The sequence below is a fragment of the Equus caballus genome, chromosome 23 (assembly GCF_041296265.1).
Source record: "Equus caballus isolate H_3958 breed thoroughbred chromosome 23, TB-T2T, whole genome shotgun sequence".
Lineage (NCBI taxonomy): Eukaryota > Metazoa > Chordata > Mammalia > Perissodactyla > Equidae > Equus > Equus caballus.
The window spans coordinates 58,380,982-58,398,264 of NC_091706.1; the positions used below are offsets into that span (position 1 = coordinate 58,380,982).

Genomic DNA, 17,283 nt, shown 5'->3' on the forward strand with positions numbered 1-17,283 from the left:
CCCCTCAATGCAATCTTAATTTGTGTTCATTCAATCAAAATCGTCAAGCGCCTACTAGGTGCAAAGAAACCAGCCTCCTTATTGCGTTGTCTACAGCAGTGGTTCTCAATGTACGGCAGGGATTCCCGGGGGTCCTTTTAGGGGTACACAAAGTCCTCCCCTTTCCAACTGTGTATCTGCATGAACCCAGAATCGAACTTAAAACAACGTATCACAATAGACTGAAATGCAGAAGCAGATAAGAGAGTCCCATTGTACTGTATAAAACCAGACATTAAAGAGGTTTGCAAAAAGTAAAACTACGCCACTCTTCTTACTCCATTTTTTCTGGTTTGGGAAATACAGTTAATTTTCATTAAAAAATGTTATTTATATTAATATGTGATGGGTTTATTATTTTTTTCAATGAATTCATAAATGAATATTTCAAAACTTTCCTAGTTTTAATTTCTATTATGGTCACTATTGATAGATATAACCCATGTAAACAACAGCAACAAATCTTTGGGATTTTCAATAATTTTTAAGAGTATGAAGGAGTTCTAAGACCAAAAATATTGAGAATTGTTCTAGATCTATCTCATGTAAATCTTACCACATGCTAATCCCCTTTCCCAACTTTGCCTTCCTGGAACTTATCACTAGCTAAAATTGGATCACACATTTATTTGCTACTTATTTGTTTTCTCCAAATGCCAGTCATTTGCCTACTGGCTCTCAGATTCATTCTCTACATACATTTCCCAGACTCCTCTATGAAGGACAATGGGAGGCACTGACAGGGGACTGGAGGAGGAGAGCAGATGCCCAGGTATCTCTCCCTGCTGTCTGCCTTTGGACTCAGCCATACGCATCTTCTCTTTGGTTCCAGCACCTGCAGAACGGGCCTTTCTTCTCTGCTCCCAGCTCCTGCTGAGCAGCCCTGGCTCCAAGGCACTAGCAACACCCTCTCCTCCTTTTCTCAAATCCCACGGTGCAGTGGCTTACAGCTCTTTTATTATCTGGTTCCTTCACCATCCCAGTCTGACTTCTCAGCTCTCCTCACACTTTGGGAGAAGAAATTTATCTCAGTTTACTCCTTTGAAAATAAGAATAATAATAATGGTCAACCAGGGCTGCTGTGAGGATTAGAAAAAATATATATATAAAGGACCCAGCACACTGCTTGGCACAGAATAGGTAATAGATGTTAGTTAATATTATTATTCCTGTATTTTAAACTTTGGAATTACTACCTTTCATAGAAAATGGAATCTGCTGCTTTCAGCTGGTAGTTAACTTTGGATTATGAACTGATATTCTAATGGATGTGAAAAAAATTTTTTTCCAAGATAACTACCATAATTACGACATGATCGATAGCTTTTCTCAGCTTTTACTTCAGTTGGAAAAGAAATGTGCAGAGAATACTGCCGGAGAAATTCTGCTATGTCATCACGCATTGCAAACTGCGATAAATCATAGGTCTTCTCTTTTTCTATTACTGTGAAAAGGAAATAAAGCTCAAATTTATTCAGCACTTAACTCTCTTCTGGGAACTCACTAAGAGCTTTACATGCAAGATGACACAATTCTCATAACCTTACAAAGCGAATATTATTACCTCCAGTTTACAGATGAGGAGATGGGCACAGAGAGGGTCAGGGCTTGCCAAGGTCACACAGCCCATAAGGAGAGGAACAAATTTGAACCTGGACTGATGATGAGCCCTGACCTCTACACTATTTTTAGAAAACAGAAATAAAGCCATCAAAACCTATCCCATGTGTTTTGACAGTTACTGCCCACAAATAGTTTCCTGGGGGCCTTGGTACAAACCATTAAGATATTTGTTCACATTTTGCTTCAAAGACATTGAAAGACAGATGTTCTCAGCTTCGGGCTTGTTGTTTTTCTCACTTTGGGAGGATGAAATAGGAACGGTTTATCTGAGGGCCATAACAGGTACATTCCCAATATCCAACAACTTTCTTCCCTCTGCTCCTGGTGGCCATGGTAGGATTCCCACGCTAGGCCATGCAACCGAAGTGATGTAAAAGGAAGTCATCCACAAGTAATTCCTGGTGGTCCCCAGATGCTGAGGTCCCACTGCGCCAGCACACCACGCATTAGGGCTCCCTCACTTCTGCCTGCCATTGTTGGCAGACTCCTGGAGGCCATGACACAGGGGTGGAAAACAAAACCAACATCCCCTAGGTCATCACTGCTCTCCCACACTGGGATCCTGGGCTGGACAACACAGAAACACCGAAAACCTATTGCTTCTTTTGAAGAACTGATTTTTTCTTTTCCTGAGAGAGAACTAACAACTCCAGTTGGTCTTTCCAGGAAGACAAACATTTCAACTTCCAAAGACATGCAGCAAGGATCAATTAGACACATCACTAAGGATGTGCTTGCATAATAAAAGGATTTTTTGCCAAGCTTTCTTTCAATATGGAACTCTCTTTGAGAAATGAAAATATTAGCCAAGGGACAGAAAATTCAACTGCCTCACGATTTGCAGGAATACATCTGTTCTGTGATATGAACTACACGGCATCAGTCAATCCCTTTACACTTGCATAGTAGGACTTAGTTCATCAGGTGTCTACTTACTGCACTGTTATGCTGGGTGCTGTGGCCTGTAACAGAAACAAGAAGGTGGAATTGGCCCTGTGCAGGCTATGCATGTGCTACGCATGCGAAAAATCGGCTGAAGTTCTACTGTGGACCCATTCCAGGTTCTGGCTGTCAAGGCCAAGCGAAGTTCGTCTCATCCCATAAATGTTTACCTTTTCTTCCGCTGGTTCCACAAGATACAGCAAAAGACAAAGGACACATGGATGAGCAGCTCCACAGCCAATTGCTTGATATACTTAAGGATTTTTATCCTAGGTTCTTTCCTTTCTCACTTCATTTCACCTCACACGTCTATATCATCACGCTGATACCGTGTGGCATGGAGGGAACCGACATTGAAAGCAATCGTACTCTATGTCCCAGCATTGGGCCAAGTGCTTCCAACGTAGCATGTTATTTAACACTCTCAACAAGCCCATGGAGTGAAAACTTCTACATGCATGTTATAGATGAGGAAACAGGCTTAGAGAGATGGAACATTTGCCAGCAAAAGTCGATAACTGGGGTTCAAGCTCAGATCTGACTCGTGCTTCTGTTCCTTTTTACCACCTCCTCAAACTGGCTCATCTTCCCAGAGTATCCATTTTACCAGAGACTTAAGGGAAAAACATGATTATGTGAAGGAAAACATGGATAGAATTATCATTTAGGATGGGCTTTTAAGATAAAATACCAGAAAGGTTGTGTATGCAGGGGCCTCACAGACGACACGTGTCCCAGGACCTACAAAGGTACTTTAAAAGAAAAGCTTGTGAGTCACTCTCCATACATGGAGGTCCAGGGCAGGCTAATAAGTTGGCCTCCCTTCAAAAATGACATTATTTAAGCATCTATACCCCCTCTCTCTAAAGGACAGGCAGGGTACTGGAGGGAAGGGCAGACAGAGAAGGCCTCTGGCTCTGGTGTCAGGGCCCTGCTGATACGTCGTGCTCAGATAAAGAAAAACCTGTGCTCTCTTTAGAAGCCAAGGTGGGACCTCAGTGACAACACAGCATGCTCTTGGGGATCTCATCCTTACTTCAAGTGGTTTCTATAACTGTGCTTTCCAACTCCATACTCTGTTCTGGGCAAGAGTTCTGGTTAAGTCATTTTTCTCCATCCCGCTGCTTTTCCAGATACATATCCACATCCTTTAAAGCTTGGCACTGAGCTGGCCTGCCTCTCCATGCAGCAATGACCTTCACCATGCAGGCTTCGCTGGCCAAGGAAGGACACTATGTCTGCATCCACTAAAAGAAGAAAAGCAACAGTTGCCTCCTACTCAACATGGCCTTTGTTTTTCATCTGTTTTCCACGGAATATCATATATCTCCTTTCTCTTCCCAGCTGATGCTGAGATGTAACAAGTTGTCACCTGAGATATGGCCCATTAAAATTACATAGCACAGGTAATGGAGAATGAGTGCAGGTGGGGCAGGAGGTAATTAGCCTGTCCTTGCAGGGCAGATGCTAGGCCCTCTGGGCCTCCTGTCTCCACTCCTTCCTCTCTGCTCTTTAGCACACAGGAGGCCCTCCTCATTCTTCATAGGTGTCTCTTGGGATTTGCTGACTGAGGGTGGTTATTTAACACTGTCCTCATTAACTCAGCCACCAAGTCACCGAAGTATTGGGTTAACAAGGTGGGGGTGGGGAATGTGACAGTGCACAATAGACCATCACTTCTCTAGCAGCCAGTGGGGGTGGGGAAGAGTGGATTCAACTGTCTCTGACTGTTTTCCATGGAGGGACAACTCAACAAACTTGGGTAACATCAGAATATAGAGGAGGCAAGTTCTTAAAAGGAGCAGAATCTTGGGGTTCCCATCAGTAAGGACCCAGTATAATCTGCATCAGATGCAGGGCCCTGTCTGTTTTCACATCCCTCTCCATGACTGCTGGGTTTGTCTTAGAATACTTCCTAGAAAGGATTTAACATTTGAAGCAACAGGCAGGGGTAAATCAAGGGTGACGTTGATTCTGGGATAAGAACATCACGGACACGAGATGTTGGAGTAGTTGAGAAGTGGGCTGCTGCGTTGGGCCATCTTGGATCTGAATACTAGCTCTGCCTATGTGACCCCGGGCAGGATACTTAATCCTTTTCATCTGCGAAATGGTTGCCTTGCAGGGTTGTTTTACCTGCCTTATGGGGTTGTTTCACAGATTAAACTACATAACGCAGCTAAAGCGTTCAGGGTAGTCCGTGTTCAGAAAATGGCAGCTTTGTTATTATGCTCTCCTGACTAGTAAAGTTTTAGGGAACTAAATAGTTTATTAGATCCCAAAGGCAAATCATGTTTCCAGAGCCTTGGAAAAACTTGCCAAGTTCTTCCAAGCACTCCATTCCTGGCACGGAGAACACTTTTCCCATCCTCTCCAGAGATCACATCCAAGTAACCTCGCCCTACACTGATGTTACTGAGAGGCTTGTCATTAAAGATGCGACTAGCAGTCTATCTCCCCACTTCTCCAGCTAACCAGCACCCACCCTCTGCTGAGGTTAGCTGGTTTGACACTGGACATGGGCAGGTTTACTACTCAGCCTTCTGAAAAGCAAGAGAGAAGACCCATCCTAGTGGCTTTCTCTCTAAAGAGCTGGGTGCTTCTTCCTGAAACCAGGAGCTGGTCCAGCTCCTAAAGAAACATTGACATTTCCCAAAGTCTTTGAGAGATGACAACCTGAAGTGTTTATGACCCCTGTCACAGAGCAACTCAGCAATGAAGACTGCTAGTTTTTACAAATCTGGTTGTCTTTCACAATGCATTTTATTTTTGTGGTCTCCATGAGTTTTGGTTGATAGTTATGCAGAAATATATGCAGGGAGAGAGACAATGAACACACATTTATTTTTAAGCACCTCTTAGGAGTGCTTCTGGCTCTGGACTGGGTGTTTTTACTCACACTCCTCATTTAATCCTTAAAACGGCCCCATGAGATCAAATTATTATCTTTAGTTTACAAACAGAGAAACATAAACTCAGAGGCGACACGTTTATCAATGTCACACAGCATTGTAATGGCAGAGCGAGCTGAATAACTCCGAGTCTGTCTACAAGTCCACTGTTTGTTCTACCACACTATAAATATATTTTGTTGATGTACATTCTGTCTTACCAGTGTTATACAGATTTAAATAGAAAAAAGAGGGAGTTGTACAATAGAAAATAAAAAGTTAAAATTTAAAGGCTAATTAGAAACTCAGTTCTCTGACACCCCATGTCTGAAAAGCTCATCCCTATGGACATTTTTCTCGTCTCATGTTTCCGGTCATAATATTTTGAGAGAGGATGAAACTCAGCTGCAATCTCACAAGAAAGGTTGCCAAAGGGATGCAACTGTTTCCACAACACACTTGACCAGTGAGCAAACTACTCATTTTAGAAAAAACGTGCAGAGCCATTTGGAGCAACCAGACATTCTGGCCATTACGGAAACTGCCCAAGGACAGGAACTCTGTCTGCTTTGCTCGCTCTTGGTGCCTAAAATAGAGCCTGCTTCAGAGCAGGTGCTCAACAAACATTTATTGAATGAATGAATGACTGAATGGCAGTAACAGGTAGTCGTGGGCCGCCAAAGCACTTTCATGAGGCTAAGGCACCCTCTTCCCAATCTTAGAAGGGAATGTGGGAACAGTTGCAGGGCCTGGATACACGCCTCAGGTACCTCAGAGGTGATTTTTAAATAGGAGCCAACAAAAACAGAACAAAATAGAAACAAAAAAAGAATCATCTCTTTGAAAGTTATAGCAAAATCAGGTTTTCTGAAATTTTCTCCATCCTAAACAACCTCCTAAAATCATTGATTGAGATGTCTTTAGCCATGTAAAGAAAAACTTGAAAACAAAGATAGATGCTATGAATGGCAGTAAGTGACAAGGACACAGATTCTTGGCCAGACACTCTTGAGTTCAAATCCTGACTTCTAAAGGACTTATTAGCTGTAAGACCTTAGGAAAGCCCCTTATCTTGTTTAAAAGCCAGCTTCCTCACTGGTAAAATAGGATATTTAATTCACTGAGTTACGGTGAGAATTAAGAAAGATGGACACTGGCAGGTACAACGCCCGGCACTGAGCAGGCTTCATAGATGGGTGTTCCCTCCCTCGCTTCTCTTCCTTCTCGTCCCTGCTCTTTTTTCCCCCGACATCCAAATATTCTGAAACCATAGAGCTGTCTGAGATCCTGTCATTATGTTTTAAGTGTTCTTATTCCTCCCGTTCAAAGACTTTTTAAAAACATGAGTTGGAGGAGCTCGATGTTTTCTGCTCATTTTTTCTCTGAGTGTCAGCTCTAAGATGTTAAATCATATTATATAACAGAAAAACAGGGAGACTGGAGGCCAGAACATAAAAATTATTGTAATTAGACAGGCAACAGAATAAAAAAAAAAAGGCTGAGGTTTTCTATTTTTCTGTCATCTCCAAAAGTGGTTAAAGAGATACAATCGAAGGGGAGGTGGCCCTTGCTTCTGAAGTTACTGCTGTCTTGGGAGCTTTAACAGGGACATCTGTTGGCTTTTTAACAAAGGAAGCTGAGGGGATCAAGGGAGAGTGGAGGAGACTATGGTTCACAAGGGAGCCACATCTGTTTGGTATTCTCCCAACTGAGAAAGCTCGACTTCTGAAATGGCATGGGTATCCTAGTGCAACTAGAATCCAGGAACAGATGAAAGCTTTTCTTTCCTCCATGTTTCAATGGCAGAGATCAACAGCTGTTTATATCCTTTAATACCTAACTAAGGGGGGAGCCTTCACATCTGTCAGTATTTTCCGGTCCTATTTCCTTGGATCACAGTGGGGAGGAGGTGAAGTGTGAACCCCTCCCAATTCCCAGACCACAATGCACAAAATATGCCTGGGACTCAAAGTGATAATGCTAAGCAGAACTCCCCATTTCTTACCCACCCAGGGTCGGCTCTTTGCTGAAATTTCTTCTTTTACTTTCTCCTGACAGACATCTTGCTCATTTCTATAAAACTGACTCACGGCAGCACAAAGATCAAAAAGAAGAAAAGTAGGCTGGAATCAGGGGGAGGAAGAAGAGGAGGAAATGAATTCTAACAGAGAAAGTGGTTCCTAAAGATAAGTTCTTTCAAAAGACAGCAACAATATTGTCTGAGGACAATTAACAGAGGTGAGCAGAATGCGGATGAAGACCCTCAGGGTGATGGGGGATGGTGGTGGTTTTTACAGACTCTAACATTTCACCTTAGAAAAACTAAACAGAGAAAATTAAGCCCTGTGGAAGAAAAGTGCAGGAAATACCCAGGGTTGGTGATAAAGGATTTAGAGACATTTCTTTAACTTCGCTTTGATCACCAGCGCTATACACGTTGGGATTTTATAAAGATGATTTTTCCATCCATCTGTTCAACAACTTATAAGGTACCAGAACTGGACTTAGTCCTGGGATATTCAAATAAATAAGACATATTCCATAACTTTAGGAGGCTTACATCTAATGGGTGAAAGCCTTCACAGAGGACTCGGTATAAAGGATGCATAAGAATTCACTAGATAGAATGAATGGGTGATTCCAGAAGGAGAGAACAACATGGATAAAACCAGAGAGGTAGAAACAGACTGTTTCTGGGGGAATGACAAGGCTTCAGGGTGGTTACAATAAACAGAGGAAGAGTGGTGGCTGTTTATAAAAAAATGCAGATTCTTAGGTCTCACCTAAGAGATTCTGATTTAGTTGTTAGGGGGGAGGACCAAGGAATTCACATTTTGAACAGAAGGCCCAAGAAATTCTTATACAAACAAAAGTTTGACAACTCTAACTATTATGTAGATTAACACTTCCCAAGAGACGCTAATGGTGTTCCATTAAAAAAAAAAGGTACCAGGTTCAAAATAGGAAACATCCTATACTGAAGTATTCCTTTCTTGGAGAGAAATATGCACGTTATAATGGGCGTTAGCATATTAAAAGTCCTGCAGTATAGAAATCAATTTCACTCAGCATTTCCCAAACTTATTTTCCTGGAAAAATCAATCAGGGTAAACCTATTAAGATGTCTCAGGACACTGGCGTAACTACGCAGCCTAGATTGGGAACAGCTGAAACAGAGGATTCTCATCAGGGAAGTCTGTTCCCCAAGCACACTGAGTGGCTAGGGAAATGGCTAGAAAAAGACAGCAGAGTCAATTAATCTGGAGGATATGGCAGCATCCACAGATTTCCTCCAAGCAAAGTAAAAAACTACCTATGATGTCCTATTTTCCAAGGAGACCGCCAGAAGCTTCCTCATTCTCAAGTACCACACCATGGCTCTGTGATGTTATTTCTGGTCAGCAACTCTGTGTGGTCACTACAGCTGCCAGAAAGAGCAGAAGTGCCGAGAGCTCAAAGCATCAAGGAGCAGAAACAGACGGGGAAGGACAAAGAGGAGGTCTTCTTGCCACATTTATTTATCTTTATTACTATCACATGTTCTGCACAGTGCATTGGAAGTTGCTTGTAATGCTTTGGGGAAAGAAAAATTCCTCTCAGCTCTAAAAGAAGACTCTGACAGTTAATGAAAGTGCAAGAAGACATGAACCAAAGAAATTCCCACCCCTCCAAGGTGCCTATTACATGGCCAGGGAAATTTTTGAAACTGCCTTCTTCCTCCCATGTTGACGAGCCAAGGAGCTTGGAACTATAACCTACTTACCTCCTTCCTTAAAAAGGGACAGCAGAGAGAAAGAGCATGAGGCAACTGGACAAGTCAACACCAGGATTGTGAGCAAATTGCTTTATGTGCTGAATATTCCAAGATGTACATACTGCCCTCATCAATTTATACACTTTTTTTTCTGGTATAAACTTAATTACTCCCATATGCCCCACCTCAACTTTTCATATGGCACATGGACACACACACCCCCATCTAGAGGCGATTTCAACAATGTGATTCAAACACTTTTTTTTATACCCCAACCATCTCAGAGCTTTTTAATAATACTTTCTAACAGCCCACGTATTTTTTCAATCATTCCACAAGTATTTCCTGAGTGCCTACAAAGTTTCCAGGGCACCAGGCTTTAGGCAGGGGAGATACAACAGTGGAAGCAGGAGATTGCTCATTCCTATTGAACCTAGGACCTAAAACACTCAATTCTAAATTCAGCCTGTCAGTGCATGGAACATCCAGGGATGCGAAGCATAAAGAAATATAAGAGGGAGAAAGGGTTTGGTCCATCCCCTTGAAGAGTTTTATGGCTCAGAGGACAAAGCAAACAAAAGTATTTGCATTTCAAATTTCAAATTTCACAGGGGCCAGCAGTTAACAGTACAGCCTGGAATTAACAATCTATGAGCAGGAGAAGGAAGAACAGAATGCTTATATCTTTATTTTCCCAGAATGCCGATCCCCTGTTCATTTGATCCCCAAGCAAATCCATGGATTCTCAAGAAATCATGGGATTTCTTAACCTGAGAGATGAATATCAGTGATTGCACCAGAATTAACATAGCTTTGATAACTCTTTAGTCCAAAAATAAAAATCTTATCAGGATATCTGGGTGGGTTTGGAGTCTAGTCCTAAGGAAGCCAGAGAGATCAAATCTAACATTTCACCAAGTCAATGTTCTCCAGCATGTGGTATGCGTACCACAGAGGTCCATAAAATCATTGTAAGTGATCCACAAATAATTTTTTTTTCTTAATTTCAGTGAGGTTCTTAGATATGGAAAAAGAAATTGCAGGTATGCGAGTGATGGAACTTAGGGAGACATTGATATGGGTGCGAGCCAGCATCCAAAGGCAGGCCTGGAAAAAGCCTCTGCAAACTTTGCAGGCTTGGGCAGGATGTGACAAAATAACCAAGAAGCTGGTCATAGACTTACCCACGCACGTTGGAAATATGTCCTCGTTGTTGATCTGGACCTCGATCCAATCCATAAGAAGGTTCATGTACTGGGGAGCTGGCAGCGCAGTTGGCTTCTTGTACTTGAGGTCATCCTGCCACCGATACTCATATTTGGGGCCCCCTGACATCACAGGGCAGGTCCGCTCGGTGCAGAATTCACAGATGGTGCCATAGATGAGGTTGATCCGATTGAAGAAGTCCACCACATGCACCGCCACCCAGTCATTTTGGTCCTCCCCACATGGCAGCTGCACGGCCGCCTTCAGGTCCACGCCTGAGTTGAGGGACGCCTGAGCCCGTTTGTGGAGCTCAAACCTCTGTGTGCCAGGTTCAAATTTCCTCTTAGGCCGGAAGGTCTTGTCCTTGTTGAACACCTGCTTCAAAGCCATGGACATGGTCTTCTCCTTCTCTTCCTTTCTTTTGCAGGAAGCAAAAAGGCACCTGGTACTTTTCAGTGAGGGTTCACAACCCAACAGGGTTTTCCACTGCCAGCCCTCTGGCCCCAGTCTTGCGGCCTGCAGCTTTTAATTTATTTTAAACAGCCCCTTCCATCTTCCTCTTGAGTAATTTCCAGGAGAACCTCATGTTTCTTCCTAAAGGCAGGAGAGAAAAGGGTCTCATTAGTGCCCAGTTTGCATTTAAGAAATGACAAAGGCTTAGACCTGATTTCCACCTTGCTTCTGGCTGTGCTTACTTCTATCCAGGCATACGGATGCGGAGATTAAGCCAAACCCCTAGGACTCTGTACTGGTGATTCAAGTCATGCAAATAACTAAAGAAGAAGAGACGTCACATTCTTATTCTTCATGGCCTTGGTCCAATCTCTGGTGACTTCTCTGTGTGATCATAGGCTCAGTGAACCTCTCCAAGGTGCTAAGGATGAGCATGTTAGTCAATGACCCGTCCCATCCCACATGTGCTCCTTTTGAGAGCATCTGCCCCACCCCCCACTGTCCCTAGTGAATCAGCAGGGAGCCACTACCTCCACCCACCTGGATACAGCTGATTGAAGCAGGGGTGGCTACTGCACCAAGCTGACTAATAAGAATATCTCTTCTGGGAATTTGGAATCAGGACCCAGCCTTTGTTAGGCATTACCCCTGAGAAGTGATGAAAATTGGGTCTGGTTGAGCCCTATTTAGACCATGTGTAGTGCAGATGAGAAACCTTGTCTGGAGAGGAGGGAGGGAGGAGATAAGAAGAAGGAGAGAAGGAAGAGGAAGAGGAGGAGGAAGAACAGAAACAAGAGCACAAGTGGCCACAGGGAGAAGAAGAGAAAAAGAGAGACAGTGAGAAGGAAAGAGTGGCTTCCTCAGTTCCTGATAATCTTCTAGGAACTGGTCCCAATTTCTTTTGAAGCCTGGCTGTGATTCCAGCCCTTGGGATCCATATGCTTTTCCTGAATTAGTCAAAGAAATCCCTTGTTTAACTTCAGCTAACTTGAGTGGGTTCTGTTTCTTTCTAAGAATCCTTAACTACGACAGCATTTACCACCCCTACAAGGTAGCTTATGATTTTTGTGCCTTTATATCCTTATTATAACACCCTAGGGGTTGGCCCGTTGGTGCAGCGGTTAAATGCACATGTTCCACTTCGGCGGCCCGGGGTTTGCCAGTTTGGATGCCTGGTGCAGACATTGCATCCCTTGGCAAGCCATGCTATGGTAGGCGTCCCACATATAAAGTAGAGGAAGATGAGCCCAGATGTTAGCTCTGGGCCAGTCTTCCTCAGCAAAAAGAGGAGGATTGGCAGCAGTTAGCTCAGGGCTAATCTTCCTCAAAAAAATAAATAAATAAAAAATAGCACACCCTAGATAGCACTTTGAGGCAGAGCTGTCCAATAAAACATTCTGTGATAATGCACGTTTCTACATCTTTGTTGTGCAATATGGTACCTACCAGGCACATGTGGCTACTAAGCACTTGAAATGTGGCTATTGTGACTGAGGAACTGAATTTTTCCTTTTATTTAATTTTAATTAATTTAAATTCAAATAGCTACATGTAGCTAGTGGCTACCATATTGGACAGTGTAGCTTTGAAATCTCCAATGTTTTCTTCTCCTTTATCTCATTTGACCCTGACAAAATTCTGGTGAGGTTTACAGTAGATTTATAGTAGGTATCATCTCGTGGGTCTCCATGAGATAAAATTGTCTAACAAGGTCCCATAGCTAGTAGGGGGCATGGTTAGGACTGTAATCCAGTTTCTTGACTCCTAGCAAATGCCTTTTCCACGTGGCCTTATATTCTAAAATGTGATACCCATCAACCTGCCTTTCCTGCTGGTTCATGAAGCCCTTTATCCAAAGCTTCCATCCACATATCCCCCAAAGACCACAAGTAGAGACTGGCCAGAGGTGAAGACTGTGTCCTGTGGTCTAGAAACAGGAGATAAACTGATCCACTCAGGGTCAAGCCCTAACAAAACGAGCCAACAGCAACGGCCAGAGTCAAAAGGGCCCATCATGGAATCTGTTGAAATAGACTTGGAGAACAACCCCACTGAAGGGCTCTTTCCCTACCTAGAAGGGGTTCTGTCATCCACACTCAAACATGGCTTGGTGATGCATTCAACTTTAAGTTATTCAGGAAAAAAAATACACCTGAGCCATCCCAATTCCTTCTCATGGACTGCACTCTACTCAGAACCACTGATCATTCAGCTGAACGCCTCCTCTGGCCACTGCCTGCAGCCTCTGTCCGCTCGCTTCCTCCCTTAACCCCACCCTCTTCCTATCAGGTTTTCGCTGAAATGCCATATTGGTGAAGTGTTTCCCCCCCTCACACGGCATTGGGCATACAGACACCCCACAACGGGACCCATGTGGAAAAGCAGGCCATGTGACACTCTGAGACTGTGAATTCACACTCCAGGGTACTTCGGGATTTCACCAGGAAGGATGGAAGGAGGTCATCACACAAACTCTGCAAACTCTAGAGAAAGAAAGGGGCGACCTCTTCTTCACAAGAATTCCTTCCCAAAGGCTTAGCCTGCCTGAAAAGAGGCTTAAGAAAACTGAGGGCCTGAAAAGGGCATTTCCAAAACAAAAGTATGAGTCTGAGGTTGGGAAGCTAGAGAAAAGATGATGAGGACTTGGGTTTTTTTCTTCTAAAACAGACAATAGTCCCTCTGTATCACAAATGCTTAATTGCTGACAGTGAAGCAGTAACAATGCAACAGCCACCGCCTCATGTCTCCAGCAGATAAGACCTGTTGTTCTGTTCTTCTGATAATGAGGGTACCATCGATTCCCCACGGTCCTCAGAGCAATCTTCGAGAGCTGCCGTACATGACACTCCGTATCACTAGTTCTATTGTTTCCCATGGTCTGGAGTGTTTGCTTACATGGACACCAACGTGGACACCTTCCTCCATACCAGTGTCACGCTCCTGTGGACAACGTCAAGTCCCTCTGGCGCCTTTGATGAGAGTGTGTGAAGGAGACAGAATGATTACAGCGAATCCTGCTGGTCACACAGCCCTGCACTGGCTGGTACTCCCAAACATCTAAATAAATATTAAAACCTTGTTTGAGGTTTGGGGATTTTTCTTCCAGAGACACTTAGATAACGAACTTTAAGATATCACTCTCTTGAACTAGATGGGCATTTATTCGAAACCTTAACCAGCTTTAAACTCACTCTTTGCTCCAATGTAAGAGGCCTACCTGAGAGAAAAACTATCTTTGGAGGATTATTTCTCAATCAAGCCCCTTAATGTGCTGCTCTTGGCTACCATTTATTAAACTCGACTATGCACCAGATCCCTTACTTATATCATTAACATGTTAATCCTCACTGCGAGCTTGCATGGTTGAATTTTTTATGACCATTTTATATAAAAAGAAACTGAGGCTCAAGGAAATGAAATAATTTTCCAGAATCACAAAATTAGTAGATGGTATAGCTAAATTTTGAACCCAGACCTCTCTGGCACTGAAACATAGAGGATTTCTTTCTCACTAAAGCCATTTTAAACTCTCATGAACATGTTTATGTTTTCAAAGCTACTTCACATGTAGATTTTAAAGCTCCTCCCAACAGGATCATAAAGGAAGCTAGAACAGGTGGTATTGTTATCTCCATTTTATAGACAAGGAAACAGAAGTTCTGATCTCCTAGAGCTTGTTCCAAACGTGTTAATCATTCTGATGTGTTCAGACGTGATGGTGTCTCTTCTGGTCAAACTTTTTTGTCTAGAATGAAAGTTCTCTGAAGAGTGGATAGTTTGGTTGTTGAGCCCCCATGTTTAAAGATAATGGACAATCCAGGATGGATAATAAATTTATCATGCCACTGAATGACTGATCAAAGAGGCATCTTCCCTTGTCTTTATTTGAGTGTCAGATGCTATATTGGAGCAGGTATCCAAAAGAGTTGTAGAAAAGAAAAAGGGAAAAAGCAAATCTACCTGGCATGACTTTTAACCCAGAGCCCCACCAGGCCCCTGCCCATAGTTTATACTGTTGACTTATGAAATGGCTAGAGCAGAGCTTCTCAAACATTAATGTTGAATCTTGTTAAAATCCAGGTTCTGATCCAGTAGGTCTGAGGTGACACCTAAGGGTCTGATCTTCTAACAAGCTCCCCGTGACGCCACACCTACTGTCCATGGACGACACTTTAAGTATCAAGGCCTGATCTCACTAAGAGCTTGTTAGAAGGCAGACTCTTGGGCCTCACCCCAGACCTAGTAGATCTAAGTAAGAGTTTTGACAAAATCTCAGGAGGAGTATATGCTTTGAGGAGCACTGGGCTAAAGGGTTGCCTGACTGGCTGGGTAGAGCGATGACTAAGTAAATTTCCATTTGTTGTTTGGTCAACAGTTTGCTTCACAAACATACTCTTCAGTTGAGTGTGTGTGTGTTTGAGAACAAGAATGAGGAGAGACTCATAGTTTGATTACAGTCACCTTGACAGATGGTGACAATGACCAGGTCTTTGATCTGGATTCATTTGTATAACACAGTACCCAGCACCCGGGAGGTGCTCAGTGAACACCTTTTCATGAATGCCAGATGGGATGTGGCTGCTGCTACTACTGCTGCAGCTTCGTGCAGACAAGAGGCTTTGGTTAAATCAAATGTTGCACTGGCAACAACACAGCCCTTATTCTCTGTCCTTGTCCAATCTCCAGGAAGAAAAGAATAAGTCATTAGTTTTACCCCCTGGGAAGAAACTATAAGCAAATTCTACATCATGAAGAACACCCACTACAATGCTGGTTCTTGATAAATATTTGAAGTCAATTGCTCATTCAACCAATAAATATTTATTAAAGGCCTTTTATGTGCCAGACACAGGGCTAGGCACCAAGGACACAGAGCTCCTTAAAACCTGGTCCCCACCTTTGAAAAGTCCACAATTTGCTGTCTAGTTTTGAGGTTAGTTTATTGGCTTTTGCTTTTTAAGCTACAAAGTGAAATGCACCCACATGGGTAGTGATCTGATTCCTTCACAGTATTACTCAGGTCAGGAACGGACAGGACAAGAGAGAGAGAGGTCTTGTGGAAAGAGAAAAATGGAAATCCAAATAAACAGCATAAAATTGATAGGAGCTCCACGTGTTCTCCATATTTTCTGCTTAATAGATCGATTATAGCAATAAAACATGTGCACTATAAAAATATACAGAGAGAATTCGGCTGGGCTGCAAGGGAATGTTGACAAGGTAACTAAGCAACGTTGGCAAGGAAAGTTCTTATTTTTCTTTTCCTATTGATGTCTTCTTCCTAATAGTTGGAAAATCAAAGAGTCCCTGCCAAGGATAAGGAAGAAATGAAACAACTCTCCCATTCACTCCAGACAGATCTATTTTCTCCAGCTGTGACCACCACTAAAGAGACCTCGGTGGCACAGAAAGGCGGGCAAGATGGAAAGGAGAGGGACCAAAGCTGATATTTGTCAGGAAAAAAGAAATTCAATATCTCATCTGAGGGATAGAGGACTCCTCCTGGCAGGACCAGCTGGCAGGGCAATTCACTACAGAAAAGCCACAAGAGAAATGCCCCAGAAGTACCCGAGGAGGTACACCATGTCATCTTCATTGCTGGGGCCCAAGGAAATAGGATGGTCCCTGGCAAAGAGCCAACTTCACTGAATGTTTGCTGAATGAATGAATAAATGAGTGAATGAATGAAGGATCCTTTGCATCAAAGTGAAACCACAAAAGTGAAACCAAATTGGACCTCCTGTCTTTTGTTATTTAGGGACCCTACCTCAACCCGTAAGCTCACAGCCAACTCACTGAGGTTGGAATTTAGCAGCTGCTGGGCGGTTCTGAAGCACCCCCTCCTGAAAGGTCAAGACATGTCTCTAATTGCTCTCTCAAATGGGGGGCTCCTTTCCCCTCTTGTCTGAAATTCCAGCTCTTCAGAATTAAAGAATGACTAGTCCGATTTCTGATCTCTCCACTACATTTTTCTCCTTAAGGCTGGAATAGTCCACAGAACCTTCCTCCCACACCCCAAATTCTGAATAAAAGTACATTAGGTTGTTATTTTAGAAGAGTGTGTGTGTGTGTGTGGGGGGGGGGGTTGTGTATGAATAAAATGAATATTATCTGACCTTCCCAGGCTCCAATAAAGGACGTGCTTAAGAATGTGATTCTATCAGCCTTTTTGTACTAGTTTATTCCTGCCTATTCATTAGTAGGTGCTACTTTTTTACTCACAAGACAATCCCAAAATTGGAGAGAGTCCTACCTGAGAAGCAGCTTTGCTTTTGTTTTGCTTTGTTTTGTCCAACTAATCTACCTCCTCAACAGTGAGTGGTATATCATTGCATTGTAGATTAGTTGGGAGAAACATTGCTGCCTCGTTTTAGT

General features: G+C 43.0%; 1 protein-coding gene across 3 annotated transcripts in view; it reads right to left on the minus strand.

Moving 5' to 3' along the window:
• MOB3B (MOB kinase activator 3B) overlaps window positions 1–17,283 on the minus strand; it is a 184,960-nt gene that overhangs the window by 110,179 nt on the left and 57,498 nt on the right. For all 3 annotated transcript variants that reach the window (XM_023627450.2, XM_070248933.1, XM_070248934.1), the window contains exon 2: window positions 10,434–11,049. In XM_023627450.2, coding sequence (XP_023483218.1) covers window positions 10,434–10,851 — 418 coding nt within the window. In that variant the 5' untranslated portion in view covers window positions 10,852–11,049. The remainder of the gene's footprint in view (window positions 1–10,433; window positions 11,050–17,283) is intronic.